The sequence below is a fragment of the Malaclemys terrapin genome, chromosome 1 (genome assembly GCF_027887155.1).
Source record: "Malaclemys terrapin pileata isolate rMalTer1 chromosome 1, rMalTer1.hap1, whole genome shotgun sequence".
NCBI lineage: Eukaryota > Metazoa > Chordata > Testudines > Emydidae > Malaclemys > Malaclemys terrapin.
The window spans coordinates 93,446,736-93,462,197 of NC_071505.1; the positions used below are offsets into that span (position 1 = coordinate 93,446,736).

The following is a 15,462-nucleotide window of genomic DNA, read 5'->3' on the forward strand; positions in this document are numbered from 1 at the left end:
CCCTGCTGTTCAGAAGTACAATTTGCACTGTTTTTCATACATTTTATGAGTGGGGACTGAAAGACAGAAAGCAATACAGGTGATTGAGGTTTTATAAAGGAGAGTGTATTCTTATTGAAACAACTCACGTATTTGACAAACTGCAAAAACTTTTCCCCTTGTTTTTTCTCTTTGATAGAATTCCGAACAGGCAAAACCCAGCTTGCCCACACCCTTTGTGGTAGGTACACTGTCATAATATTATCAGTTATATCCCTCTGTAATCTCATTCATTAAGGAGTTCTATCGCATTGTCAGTCTTTGCTCTCTAAAAGAAACACTCTACCAACCTAGCAAACAGCTTTTAGGAGCTAAGACCTGCCTGCATGTAGCTTGCGTACACATACCTAAAGATGAGCTCCTTTCTTAGATACATGAGAAGGAAATATCTTGTCTTAGAGAAGTGGAAATATGCCATGTTCTGTTACCTCTAGAAATGATGTGAAGTAAAGCCTTCAGTGAGTCTTATTTCTGTTAATTCAGATGTATATGAATTGTAAGTTTCTTTGTTTACATCTGTTCCTTTGCCATTATTCTATATTTCAGAACATTATTGATAGTGTTTACATCCTCTTTGAATCCATTCAAAATGCTGTGGCAAAAATATTCTTCACAGTGTGTTGCTTTGACCAGTTTTCCTCTCCTCTTTGCATCCCTGCACTGGATCCCCCTTTTCCACTGCATCAGAACAAGAGCATAAGACTCTTCATGGCTTATCCATGCCCTACCTGTCATCTTTATACTCTGTAGAAATGTAGACTCTCACCTTCACTCTGCCAACAGTGCCACCTGCGATTGCCCATTTGTCCAACTTTTGGATAAGCACCATCATGCATTCTCTCATGTCTGGAAAGAGCTCTCAGTAATAAAATTGGTGAGACCACTACATTATCCTCCTTTTAATTTCTCCTTAAAACCCACCTTTGCCACGATGCCTACAAAATGGTTAGGCAGCTGATGTGCTGCAACCACTGAGACTGCTGCTTATTATATTGTTTTAACTGTTTTGCTGTTAACTTGTGCTCTCCCGAGTCTGTCTCTCATATCCACCTATTGTCTCCTATCTTAAATTTACATTGTAAAATCTTGGTCAAGGACCATCTCTTTGTGATATGTTTGCACAGTGCAAAACATAACAGGTCTCTTGATGCTACTACAGTACAAATACATAATAATAAATAATGTAGTTGTTAATAATATTGGAATTTAGTTTCTAAAAATTATGAAGAACCAACAATTCTTCTTCGAGTGCTTGCTCATATCCATTCCATTAGGTGTGTGCGCGCCGCGTGCACGATCGTCGGAAGATTTTCTACCCTAGCAACACCGGCGGGTCGGCTGTGGAGCCCCCTAGAGTGGCGCCTTCATGGCGCTGAATATATACCCCAGCCGACCCGGCGCCCCCTCAGTTCCTTCTTACCGCCCCTGACGGTCGTTGGAACTGTGGAGCGCTGCTTAGCTGTTCTCCACTCTCCCTAGCTTAGTTTGTTGTATCACAGTTATAGTTATAGTTATAGTTATAGTTCTAGTGTTTATAGTTAAATAGTTAAATAGTTTAAAAGTTGTTCTAGTTGTTCTAAGTAGTTCAGGGGATTAAGGGGGTCGTCTCCCCCTTTCTCCCCCGGCCGCGGGGCCGGGCTCATGCCCAACGCTCCCGGCTTCAAGCAGTGCGCCTCCTGCGCTAAGCCTATGCCCACGAGCGACCCGCACGACTCCTGTCTGAAGTGCCTGGGAGAGTCCCATCAAACAGACAAGTGCAAGATCTGTAAGGCCTTCAGACCAAGGACCAAGAAGGAGCGGGACTTTCGGCTCCGGCAACTCCTGATGGAGGCGGCACTTAGTCCGGACGCTCCATCTACAAGTCAGGCCCCGGCACCTAGCACCTCGGTGCGCAGTGCCCCGGCGGCACCGGCTATGACGACCACGCGAGTGGCGTCAGACAAGCCTCCCCGGCACCGGACCTCGTCGGCACCGCAAGCAGTGCCTCGGCGCCGGTCATTATCCCCGGGGCATAAAAAAGCCCATAAGACGGGGACATCCGTGCCGAAGACGCCGGCTCCCCCAGTGCCGGGGGTAGAGCCGCGTCCGCCGGTGGAGCACCGGAAACAGGTGCCTCCAGCACCGTCGACTCCGGCGCCGAGGCCGTTGAGTCCGGTGCAGATAGCGTCTCCACCGAGACCGGTGGTGATACAGTGCCTCCCGTCGACTCCAGAGACCTTCGCGGCGGCGAGAGACTTAATAGCTCTCACGGAGCCGGCACCGACTGCACCGTTGACTCGCCCGGTCCAGTCGAGGGGGAAACCTGCCTTGATGCGCCCTCCATCGCAAGGGCTGGAACCTCGGCACCGATCCAGGTCCCGAAGCAGGTCCCCACGCCGCTCGCAGTCCCGGCACCGAATATCGCCTCGGCACCGGTCGTACTCGCGGCCAAGATCTTCTTCGCGGCACCGCTCTACGTCTCGGCACCGCTATGATCGTCGGCACCGATCAACGTCGAGACGTAGTTCTCGGCACCGCTACGGTCGACGCTCGACGTCGAGAGGCCGCTCCCGGCACCGGGCATACTCCAGGTCCTCGTCGAGGTCCAGATCCGACTCCCGGCACCGACGAGGTCATCGGCACCGGTCGCGGTCCCGGCACCGATCGCCGGCACCGCGTAGAGATAGATCATCTCCGGACCGGCACCGTGCGGCACCGCAGCCAATCGGAATCGTCTCGACGCTCTCGGCACCGCCGTGGCCATCGAGATCGGAGTCCCACTCCTCGGAGGACCTCTCGAGATCGGCATACCCCCCTCAGGGGCAAGCCGAGGAACAGGACTTGGGCCATTGGCAGGAGATGGCAGAGGACCATTCTCATGGCCCATCTCACTGGTCGTTTTGGACCCCGTGGGCGTACCATCAGGCGCAAGGGGCTCCAATTGCTTCGACCTCTCGCTCCGGTCACTCCATCAGAGGGGCCCCGGAGTCCACCATTTCGCGGCCTCCGCCAGGGGGCATGGAGGCTTCTGTGTCCGCACCACCTGACGCCCTGGACCCAGGCGCAGGTGATGCTCCAGCCCAGGAACAGAGAGACCAGGACCAGCCCTTGGATCCTGTTCCACCGGAGGCATCTTCCTCTTCTTCTCCGGATGAGGCAGTGGCGGGCACATCGTGCACAGGCCCACCTCCAATAGATCTTCGGGCTCACCAGGATCTTCTGCGCAGGATGGCCCGTAATATGGACCTGCAGGCGGAGGAGATAGTGGAGGTGCACGACCCGATCGTGAATATCCTTGGAACGGATGCCCCATCGAGGGTAGCGTTACCCCTGATCCGCACGATACAAATCAATGCGGATACGATATGGCAAACTCCTGCCTCTATCCCACCCACAGCGAGAGGGGTGGAAAGGAAGTACTTTGTCCCATCTAAGGACTATGGGTACTTGTATACCCACCCCCAACCGTGTTCACTGGTGGTGGAATCAGTGAACGCACGAGAGCGCCACGGCCAGCAGGCTGCAGCGCCAAAATCAAAAGAGGCTAAGCGGCTCGATTTGTTTGGCCGTAAGGTATACTCAGCCGGAGGGCTACAACTTAGAGCGGCAAACCAACAGGCGCTACTGAGCCGCTACAATTTCAACTCCTGGAACTCTATGGGAAAGTTTAAGGAGTTGATTCCCCAAGAGTCCAGGGAAGAGTTTGGGGCCATAGTAGAGGAGGGCAAGAAGGTGGCTCGGACCTCCTTGCAGGCCTCCTTGGACATAGCAGACTCAGCTGCGAGGACCCTGGCTTCGGGTATCGCTATGCGCAGGATCTCCTGGCTTCAGGTTTCGGGTTTGCCTCCGGAGCTGCAGCAAACCCTACAGGATCTGCCCTTTGAGGGACATGGATTGTTCTCGGACAAGACGGACTCTCGCCTGCAGAGCCTCAAGGACTCGAGAACAATCATGCGCTCCCTGGGGATGCATGTTGTGGGCCCTCAGCGCAGACCATTTAGGCCGCAGCCTCAGCGCTTCTACCCCCCCCCCCCCCGCCTCGTCAGAGACAAGACTCGGCCCGGAGGCGAGGGCGAGGTGGTAGGAGAAGATGGGCTGGCCCTCAACCCGGTCAGAACCAGGGGCCACCAAGACCACCTTCAGGTCCTAGACAGAACTTTTGAAGGTGCGGTCGAGGACGGCGCCCCAGTCATCCCCCAGGATCCAGCCCCCTCCTTTCAGGATCGTCTCTCCCACTTCCACCGCGCTTGGTCCCTTATAACTTCGGACTGTTGGGTCCTCCGCACGGTGGAGAGGGGATACGCTATCCAGTTTTCTTCTATCCCCCCCTCCCACCCCCCTTCCCCGTCCCTCTTCAGGGACCCTTCTCACGAGCAACTTCTTATACAGGAGGTTTCTACGCTCCTGGCCATGGGGGCCATAGAGGAGGTTCCGATAGAGTTAAGGGGCAGGGGATTTTATTCCCATTACTTCCTGATCCCCAAGTCCAAAGGAGGTCTGCGGCCCATCTTGGACTTGCGCGGACTCAACAAATTCGTAGTAAAGTTGAAGTTCCGCATGGTCTCTCTGGGGGCCATTATCCCTTCCCTCGATCCTGGAGACTGGTTCGCCGCCCTCGACATGAAAGACGCATACTTTCACATCTCAATTTACCCACCTCACAGACGCTTCCTGCGATTCGTGGTAAACGCGGTGCACTACCAATTTGCAGTCCTTCCCTTCGGCCTATCCTCGGCCCCAAGAGTGTTCACGAAATGTATGGCTGTCGTGGCAGCGTACCTTCGTCGGCAAGGGATACAGGTGTTCCCGTACCTAGACGACTGGCTGGTACGCGGTCGCACCAAGGAGCAAGTTCAAGCTCACGTCCACATAATAGTGCACACATTCAACGAGTTGGGCATCCTACTCAACAAGGACAAATCCACTCTAGAACCTACCCAGAGAATAGAATTCATAGGCGCAGTTCTAGACTCCAGACGTGCACAAGCCATCCTGCCAGACAACCGATTTGGCACCATCACGAGCCTCATTCAAGGGCTCCAGACGTTCCCAACTACCACGGTGAGGTCGTGCCTTACCCTGCTGGGTCACATGGCTTCCTGCACGTACGTAACCAGGCATGCCAGACTTCGGCTTCGCCCACTCCAGACCTGGGTGTCGTCAATATATCGACCACATCGGGACAGCCTGAACATGGTGGTCACGGTCCCGATCTCGGTCCTGACCTCCCTCACCTGGTGGCTAGATCACAATGTGGTCTGCGAGGGGATGCCATTTCACGCCCCACAACTCTCTCTGCACCTGGTCACAGACGCTTCATCTCTGGGTTGGGGCGCCCATCTCAACGAACACCATACCCAGGGCCTGTGGACTGCACCCCAGCTAGCCCTGCACATCAATGTTCGGGAACTGATGGCGGTGCGCCTGGCGTGCCAGGCATTTCTCAACCTCCTACGTGGCCGATGTGTGTTAGTTCTCATCGACAACACCACGGCCATGTTTTACATCAACAAGCAAGGAGGAGCACGTTCGTCAATTCTATGCCAAGAGGCCATTCGCCTGTGGGACTTCTGCATCGCCCACTCAATCCATCTCACGGCGTCGTTCCTCCCTGGAGTCCAGAACACTCTAGCGGACCGACTCAGCAGGTCCTTCCAGACGCACGAGTGGTCTATCCGTCCGGACATCATACATTCCATCTTCCAAAAGTGGGGGTTTCCCCAGATAGACCTGTTTGCATCTCGAGACAACAGGAAGTGCCACGTGTTCTGCTCCCTACAAGGTCGAGCTCCGGGCTCCCTCTCGGATGCGTTTCTCCTTCCCTGGAAAGACCACCTGTTTTATGCCTTCCCTCCGTTTCCTCTGGTCCACAAGGTACTGCTCAAATTGCGCAGAGACCAGGCACAGGTAATTCTGGTCGCTCCAGCGTGGCCGAGACAACATTGGTACACCACACTGTTGGAACTCTCGGTTCAGACACCGATCCCGCTTCCGTTGTGTCCGGATCTCATCTCTCAGGACCACGGCCGGCTGCGTCACCCCGACCTGCAATCACTCCACCTCACGGCGTGGCTGCTCCATGGTTCACCCAGGCAGAGCAGCAATGCTCGCACTCTGTCCAACAGATTCTGCTGAGCAGTAGGAAGCCCTCAACACGCACCACGTACCTGGCCAAGTGGAAGCGGTTCTCCTGTTGGTGCGAACAACGAGCCATGTCCCCGTTGCAGGCACCCATTCCTCTCATTTTGGAATATCTCCTCTCCCTAAAACAGCAGGGGTTGGCGATATCTTCAATTAGAGTTCACCTGGCCGCTATATCGGCCTTTCACCCAGGGGAACTCGCGTCCTCGGTATTCTCTAACCCGATGGTCGTTAGATTCCTCAAGGGCTTAGACCGGATGTACCCACAACAACGTCAGCCCGTTCAGACGTGGGACCTCAACCTGGTTCTCTCCAAGCTCACAGGTCCTCCATTCGAGCCACTGGCCACCTGTTCACTTTTGTACCTATCCTGGAAGACAGCCTTCCTTGTAGCCATCACCTCAGCAAGGCGCGTTTCTGAACTCAGGGCGCTTACATCCGAGCCCCCTTATACAGTTTTCCATAAGGATAAAGTGCAGCTTCGTCCACATCCTGCCTTTCTCCCTAAGGTGGTTTCTCCTTTTCATATCAACCAGGACATCTTTCTCCCGGTCTTTCATCCCAAACCACATGCCACTCGCCAGGATCAACGTTTGCATTCCCTGGACGTACGAAGGGCCCTGGCCTTCTATATTGACCGCACAAAGCACTTTAGAAAGACGACACAACTCTTCGTTGCAGTGGCCGACCGAATGAAAGGCTCACCGGTCTCCTCACAACGCCTATCCTCCTGGATTACGTCTTGCATCCGGACTTGCTATGACCTGGCAGGTGTCTCAGCACCGCACCTCACCGCTCACTCCACGAGGGCCCAGGCTTCCTCGACGGCTTTCCTGGCACAAGTTCCGATCCAGGACATTTGTAGAGCAGCGGTTTGGTCATCAGTCCACACATTTACAGCTCACTATGCACTAGTGCAGCAGTCCAGAGACGATGCTGCTTTCGGATCAGCGGTTTTGCACACAGCAATGTCTCACTCCGACCCCACCACCTAAGTTGGGCTTGGGAGTCACCTAATGGAATGGATATGAGCAAGCACTCGAAGAAGAAAAGACGGTTACTCACCGTTGTAACTGTTGTTCTTCGAGATGTGTTGGTCATATCCATTCCAAACCCGCCCCCCGTCCCCACTGTCGGAGTAGCCGGCAAGAAGGAACTGAGGGGGCGCCGGGTCGGCTGGGGTATATATTCAGCGCCATGAAGGCGCCACTCTAGGGGGCTCCACAGCCGACCCGCCGGTGTTGCTAGGGTAGAAAATCTTCCGACGATCGTGCACGCGGCGCGCACACACCTAATGGAATGGATATGAGCAACACATCTCGAAGAACAACAGTTACAACGGTGAGTAACCGTCTTTTTCTCGGTCTGATCTCCCTTTATGACAGATATTGAGGCTCTTTCTTGAAAAATGGAGGTGTTTTCATGTAGTCCAAGGATGTCCAAATTACATCCTGAGGGCCACATTTGGCAGCAGAGTAATAATTCTTTGCATATAGGATGAGGATAAAACTGATCATCTGAATTTGTTCATTGCTGATAAACTCAAACAACAGTCGGCATCTATTCATCTACCAAGAAAGATACATATCCAAATAAAGTGTGGTAAAAGTGTAGTAGTTAAGAGATGGAAAGGCCCTATTAGATCATTACCATTGATCTTAGCGAGAAGGCCAAGAAGATGTTTTTCTTCATTAATTATTACTAGTTGTTTTAATTAAATATTTATTTTTAATAAAAAATATGCAAATTTAGATGTAAAGTAAGTGTTAGTACTCAGTAACATAAAGTTTGATTAAGTTTGACCTGACATCCCACAGAGAAAAGTTACTCTGGTTCCTTCTTAAGCTAGCTGTGGAGGCAAGTCAGCCTTGCTATAAAGGCAACTCTGGTTATTAGTACTGGATCATTTGTGTGTTGTGTACAAACTGGTGGAGCTGTCATTTGTTAAAAGTAGTAGCAGAGAGAGTTGGAGGGGTGGAAGAGGCTTTTTCCCCTCTGTTCATTTTGATCCTCTCTTTATGATGCATTAGTGACAGCTCAGCTTCCAGGAGCAGATCGCTACACAGGAGGAAAAATTATCTTCATTGATACTGAAAACACTTTGTATCTTTTTTACTTAAGCAAGTTTCAGGTATGATAGAAAGGGATGTTAATGCCTCTTGTAATGAGTACAGCATCCTCATAATCTTCTGATGGAGTGCATTTTGTTGCAGAAAGCAGCTTAGATGCTCTAAATGGCTCCATTCATGGATAAAAATAAGGAGCTGTCTCTCAAATCTGGCCCATGGCATCATGAAGAAAAACAAAGTCAGTGTTGTTCACAACAATTTATTCTTATTACAGTATAAATTACTAAAGCAAGAAGCCAAAATGATTTAGGTATTGGAGTTTGGACATGGTGCTTTTTATCTCTAGGTCATTTGTTATAATCCAACCCAAATAGAGGATGGGGGGGGGGTTAAGATACAGATCTTGTTTTATATTTCTATTTGTGTAGTTCTAATGTGCTCATCTTTTTAATATCTTGGCGATAGAAGCTTTTCATATCCAGTTTACTGCTTCAAAAGTGATCCCACTGTTTGTTACTATCTCACAGCTTTTTGATGGACTATGTAAAATGAGATTGCTTTCTGTCTAGTTAGGCCTTGGCTACGCTTGCAAGTTAGAGCGCATTAAATCAGCTCTGCTCACCCTAACTCCTGAGGTGTCCACACTGGCAAGGCACATAGAGCGCCTGGACTTTGCAGCTGGAGCGCTTCTGGTAATCCACCTCCACAAGAAGCATAAAGCTTGCTGCGCCCCAGCTGAAACACCCAGATGTCAGTGTGGAGGACATGTTGCATTACTGCACTGTGATTGGCCTCCGGAAATGTCCCATAATCCCTTGAAGTCAAGTGGCCACTCTTCTCATTGTTTTGAACTCAGCTGCAGGCATGCAGATATCCCCTTGCAAAGCTCCGTTTCTGACAGGCGGCATGCTTATCTGCTCTGGGACAAAGCAAACCATTACTGTGGAATGCTCCTGCTGCAGAGGCCGGGGTTTCCCCCTTCCCTCTGCCGCTGTCTGAACTTACAAGATAGCATGCTGACACACTTTGCCTCCCAAAACACAGTGTCTCCCCCCACATACACACATTCACACTCCAACCCCCCCCCCCTCCACCAGATTTGAAAAGCATGCGGCAGCCCCTTGCACACTGGGATAGGTACCACAATGCACTGCTCTCTGTGGCGTTGCAAGAGCTGCTAATGTGGCCACACCACTGCGCTTGCAGCTGACAGTGTGAACACACTGCAGAGTTTTCCCGGCTGCAGTCTCCGAGGGCTGGTTTAACTCCTGGCGCTCTACATCTGCAAGTGTAGCCATGCCCTTAGTTTGTATCACAAAAACAAAACAAAACACATCACCATAAGGACTAATTGCTCCTCTTGTTGGTAATATTGACAGAAAGGCCAAGACCTTGTCTGGGAGCTCTGGATTTTGATTTGAGTTTTATGGATTTTCATAATTTGCATGATGTATATAAAGAGAATCCTTAAATCTTACACATTCCAGCCGTCCAGATCGTCTTCGTGACATCGCTGATCGCTTCAATGTAGACCATGATGCAGTGCTTGACAATGTACTGTATGCACGAGCATATACCAGTAAGATCATCATTGGAATGGGTACAACACCCTTCCTCCTCTCCCTCCCCCCAAACTACTGTTTCAGCAGTTCTCAAGTTATTGGCTAAGACCTTCTCCTGGGGGTTACTAACATTTTTCTGGGCATGGGGAGTCACAAGCCTGCTTCAGTTTTCTGTTATGGTCCTCTGCTGCCATAGATTTGCTCAGGATAAGTGGTCCTACTTAGTTGCATTCTGTAAACTATTTAGCAAATTCCAGAAATACTAAGGGCTTGTCTACACAGGGGTTTAAACCAGACTAAATCGAGTTAATCCAGTTTCAGGATGCTTGCATAACCACAGTGCAATTCATTATAGCACATTAACTCTGCGTTTATCTCAGACTCTGGAGTCCTCTTTCAAAGTGAACTAAGTTTGATGCAGTTGAGTTAGTTCAGTCTATTGTTCGTCTGCACGCAATGCTGCTGCACACTACTTTGGCAGTCCTCCAGCTACTATCCCACTTTGCTTTGTGAGCAACTGTTACTGACCTGTCTGTTTACCTGTGCGGCTGTGATGCTTCCTGGGGATCCCAGGGTTATGAGGAATCTCACTACCACCTGCCCTTAGCAACAGGAAACCTTGTCTATGTCTGCAGGGAAACAGCTCCCCAACTCCACCAACCAGGGCCAACACAAGCACTCCCCTCTAGGCCTTGTAGACCCTGCTGTCTGTCTACTGGTAAACAATAGGCAAACTCCAACACTCAACTCTTCCGAGTGTCTCCCTGGGGTGTCCAATGCCTGGTCCCCTGGACACTTGCAGTATTCACAGATCGCCTGCTTCCTAAAAATCAGTAAACCCCAGCTTACCAATTCCACCTCATATCATTTCTCTGCTTAACAAACAGCACTAAGATATGTTTATAGTGAAAAGAGTATGGCCGTTCTTATTAAGTATAAATTTATTTAACAAAGCATAGAGATTCAAGTAATAGCATGTAGAAGTTCTGGAAGCAAATGGTTACATATAAAATGAAATCTTAATATGCATTCTAGAACCTAGATTTAATTACCTAGATACTCTGATGTCTTAAGCATAATGCTCACCCAAAGTCCTTGCAGCGTTTTACAGCCAGGCTTGGCTGTGAGCTTCCTTTCATGAGACAAACATGCTTGTCTCCTAGTTGGCCCATTGTGTTCCTTTGCCTCCTAAGATATACAAGTTCCATCCTTTGTTTTCATTCATGTCCAGGACACCCCCTGCTGTTTTGGTTCTTCCTGTAGATTTTGTCTCTTGTAGATTTCACACCCTTTCAATTGTCACCTGTCTCAGTATGCAAATAGACCTCCATTGTGATGCAGACAATACACAGTACACATATGACCAGACCGCGAGATAAGCAACTGTTACTTCTTGCCTCAAAGGAGTACATCTGAGCATGTCACATCTTGGTGACTGGCCTTAACTCTAGTACCTTAAGAATGTAACTTTCAGTATAGATACATAATTTCTTAAATATTATCCATACATACAATTTGCTGTAATGATGATGACCAGTGATTATGGTGGCTCTTAGTATCGACTTCACATGCTACCCTTTGGTGTAGTATTGTGCATATATCTGACAGCGTGGAGATCTGCAAAACCCCATGCACCCCCATGCCCTCTGCCAGTTGACACCAAGAGGTTCCTGTGTCAGAGAGCCCTCCACTGTTCTGTTGTTGAGTTGATCAGACATCCACATCCCCATATAAAAATTGGCTTGGGGCCAGAATTTGCCAGTTTACTCCTGGATTTCAGTATATCAGCCATGTTGTGATATTTCTCCAGAAGCCTTATAGTAGGCCTTGAGGAGCCTCTTGGAGCTATGCAGAGACCTATCTCATCACCCCCTGGGGAGAAACATCAATGCAGGAAGCTCTTGTGGCTAGTCTCCAGAATAAAAATCTTTCTGTAGACGTGGCTAAATAGATGTCCATAAGGGGCCACAGCTAATAGTGCAGGATAAAGAGCAAACAACTCGGGAGAATGTACATTAAAACCAAGGATACTAGGAAAAGGTCCAGCAATGGAAAAGTCTCCTGTCCTTTTTATGAGGAGTTGGACAGGGTTTTGATCAATGACACCACTGCACAAACCAAGAAGTTTGCTGCTCCACCTCCCCCTAGAACAAGCACCAAGAGTCATTGGAGGATGAACACGAGGAGGTCAGTAAAGAACTGTCCCAAGAAAGCCAGGATCTTTTCGGGATTCAAGACCCTGACGATGGCTGGATAGAAAGCAAGGCTGATTCCTGCCATGCAAGAATGAGCCCAATTTCCAGCCAGAAATACAAAATGGTACTGAGGAGGTAGATCCAATCAAGGGAACATGAGCATGTAAGTATTCATATCTAAAATTTATTATTATTATTATTTTGTTATGCTATAGTGCTGTGCTAGCTTCTGTTCCAGGTGCCCCATGGCTGCAGTCATTTTTGACAGATGTTTATCCAGCCCCCTGCCTCCCTAAGCCGAAGCTGCCTGTTCCCCCCAATCTCCCCCATACACTTCTTCAAAATGGCAGCTGCTCCAGCTGGGCATTCAGACTCAGTGTCATGCTAAAGTCCCAACCATCAACCAATTTGAAGCCCACGCCATGGAGGACACAAGACTATTAACCTATTTTCACTTCCCGGCATCTATCCTTCCTTGCGAAATCCCTCCCTCCCCCTAGTTCTATTCACCAGCTCAACATGTCTGCTGGCAGTATGGTGCAACCTCAGCCTGTACCCAAACTACCTAATGCAGCTGATGCAAATAATGAAAACATTCAATTGTGTGAAATTCAACAGTTTATTGAGAGACTGGTTGCAGAAAAAGAAGTTTGGTTAGTATTCTCACTTTACATGAGGTAGATGTGGACATTACATGGCAAGACTACAGCTCCCACTCAGTTATAAATGTCCTGTAGCACACATTTTTATAGGAAAAGAGCTTTGCCTTAGGGACAGCAAAGTTCTTAGTGGCTTTTCACAGGCTTACATAGAGAAAGACTGGCAATAATTAATACTTCACACAATCATTGCAGAACTCTATCTGTTTTTCTCTGCACTTTCGCCATGTCTGCAGGAGAGAGAAAACAGAATCTAAGACTAAGAAGTGTCTCAGTTTTAGTCCAGACATGAAGGATAGCTACACAGTCATTTCCCCCAGTATAGATTGCAATGCCCTTCCATTCCTGCAACACTTCTGGGGCAGACCCCCTTGGTGAATAACTTCACAGTGTACCTGGTGGGTCTGCCCTTTTCCTTTTTGAATAAGACCATTCTCTGCCTCTTAGTCACCACCTCAGTGTCAAGTCATAAAGAATCAGGACAGCCTAAAGGGGATGTAGAGAAGATTACTATCCCAATCTCCCCCAGATTCCTCCTGCCAACCTCTCAACACCAGATGGCCCAAGAACAAGAAGATGCAGAATTGAGGCATATACTCACCTGTGACTTGAATGCCCCCCGCCCGTGTTGTGTTCTGCCCTCCACTGCACTGTGTAATTTTTAATTTTGGTTTAATTATTGTTTTAATTAAAGGTTTATTTCTGGTTGCTATGTAATAGATTGGATAATAATAAAAATGGTTAACTATTCATAAAGAGTTGTCAGTGCATTTTAAATAGAAAATCCCTACATTTTAAATACCAGGGTTTTACAAAAATATTGAGTCACAGACACAAGGTAAAATAAGGATTGCCACAGTGGTCCACTTTCATTGCCCATAAACAAGACTGCATTGCCCACAATTTTCATCCCACCCAACCCTGTCCACGGGTTAACAGCTGGATGTACAGCTGTACATTTTCAGGCCTCAGACTCAAATTAAGAACAGTAGGCATCCCTGGCAGTATTGCCCTGTTTCCATTTTCTATTGGATTCCTTGTTGGCTGTTCAAACTTCTGAGCAAGTCTCTCCACCTCAGCCTCCCACCCATCATTAAGGTTTTCTCCCTTACTCTCACAGATATTGTGCAAATACAACATGGAGCTATCACCTTTCTGCAGCTTCCAACCTACTCCACAAACAATACCACTGTCCTTTCAGATGGGCAAATGCACACTCCACTGCCATTCTGCAACTACTGAGGCATAGGCACTGTCTTTATGAGTGGCCAGGGGGTGCTTGACCCCCACTCTGCCCCAGGCCCCACTCTGTCCCTTCCCCCAACCCCCACCCCACCTGCCTCTTCCTGCCCCCTCCTCGAGCACTCTTGCTCCTCCTGCACGCCGCTAAACAGCTGATCCGCGGTGGGTGGGAGGCGCTGAGGGATAGGGGGAGCAGCTGATTGGCGGTGCTGCCAGTGGTGCTGAGCACCCACTATTTTTTTCTGTGGGTGCTCCAGCCCTGGAGCACACATGGAATTGGAGCCTATGTACTGATGTGTCTATGACTCTGTGATAAACAGTTTCCTCCTTCTGTACAAGTGGCCTGTGAATAGCTTCATTAACCAGGGTACCAGAGGATAAACCAGGTCTCCCAGGATAATTGGAGTAGTCTCCACACCATTCGTGTCCATAGTGATCCTGGGGGCAAACAGTCCTTTATTCATGAAGGTAAATAAAGCTGAATTCCAAAAGGTCCTATCATTGTGGACCCTTCCAGACTGCATTTATGTTTGTAAACCTGCCTCCATGGTCAACCAGCCCTTGGAACATCATGAAGGAATATCTCTTTTTATTTATAAATTCTGAGCCCTGGAGTGGGGGGGATACACAAATAATAGGCACATGGGTCTCATCAGTTGCTCCAATACAGTGTGAGAACCCCATATATGCAAAGTCATCAATAATCTCTTGAGCATTACCAAGCTTTATAACCTGGTGGAACAGTACCTTATTCAGGGCATCACATACCTGCATTATAATGGCCCCAACAGTAGATCTCCCTACACCAAATTGGTTGGCTATGGATGGTAACATTTGGGGGTGACCAGCTTCAAGGTGTCAGTGGCGACTTGCTTTTCCATGTATCAGAGCGGTAGCCGTGTTAGTCTGAATCTGTAAAAAGCAACAGAGGGTCCTGTGGCACCTTTAAGACTAACAGAAGTATTGGAGCATAAGCTTTCGTGGGTGAATGCCCACTTGCGTCTGATGAAGTGGGCATTCACCCACGAAAGCTTATGCTCCAATACTTCTGTTAGTCTTAAAGGTGCCACAGGACCCTCTGTTGCTTGCTTCTCCATGAATATGGGATGCTGCATGTTGGTAAACTGCTGTTGCAGCTCCAGGGCTCGTTCAGCACATACTTCAAAAAAGGTTGCCTTCCCCATCCTGAAATTCTCTTGCCACTGCAGGTTATCTCAGGTCTGCCAAACAATCCTTTTCCACCAATTGACACTGGTTTTCCGAGCCCAGAAACAATGCTGCATGTTGTGAAGCTGCGCCAGGAACAGCTCCTGTAGTAGCAGTTGCTTGATGTCATCCTCTTCTTCCTTGTCCTGCTTATGGAATTATTTTAAAATTTAAACCTGCCTGGCTGACCCCATGCCTCCTACAGTGCACAGCGAGAAAAATCCCAGAATGCACGCTGCTCAACAAAGTACCCTCTGAGAATGCCATGCACTTAGTATGCAGTAAGCGGCCGCCAGGTGTATGCAATGATGAGAGTTGAAAGACGGTCCAGCCATCCTGTGTGCATGCTATTAGTGTGGCTTGCATATTG

The 15,462-nt window shown here is 49.1% G+C and overlaps 1 protein-coding gene across 1 annotated transcript in view; it reads left to right on the forward strand.

The window, feature by feature from the left end:
- Nucleotides 1–15,462, forward strand: part of DMC1 (DNA meiotic recombinase 1) — a 50,944-nt gene that overhangs the window by 17,798 nt on the left and 17,684 nt on the right. The window contains exons 7-9 of the mRNA XM_054031531.1: nucleotides 179–220; nucleotides 8,190–8,262; nucleotides 9,716–9,807. Of these exons, the coding sequence (XP_053887506.1) occupies nucleotides 179–220; nucleotides 8,190–8,262; nucleotides 9,716–9,807 (207 nt within the window). The remainder of the gene's footprint in view (nucleotides 1–178; nucleotides 221–8,189; nucleotides 8,263–9,715; nucleotides 9,808–15,462) is intronic.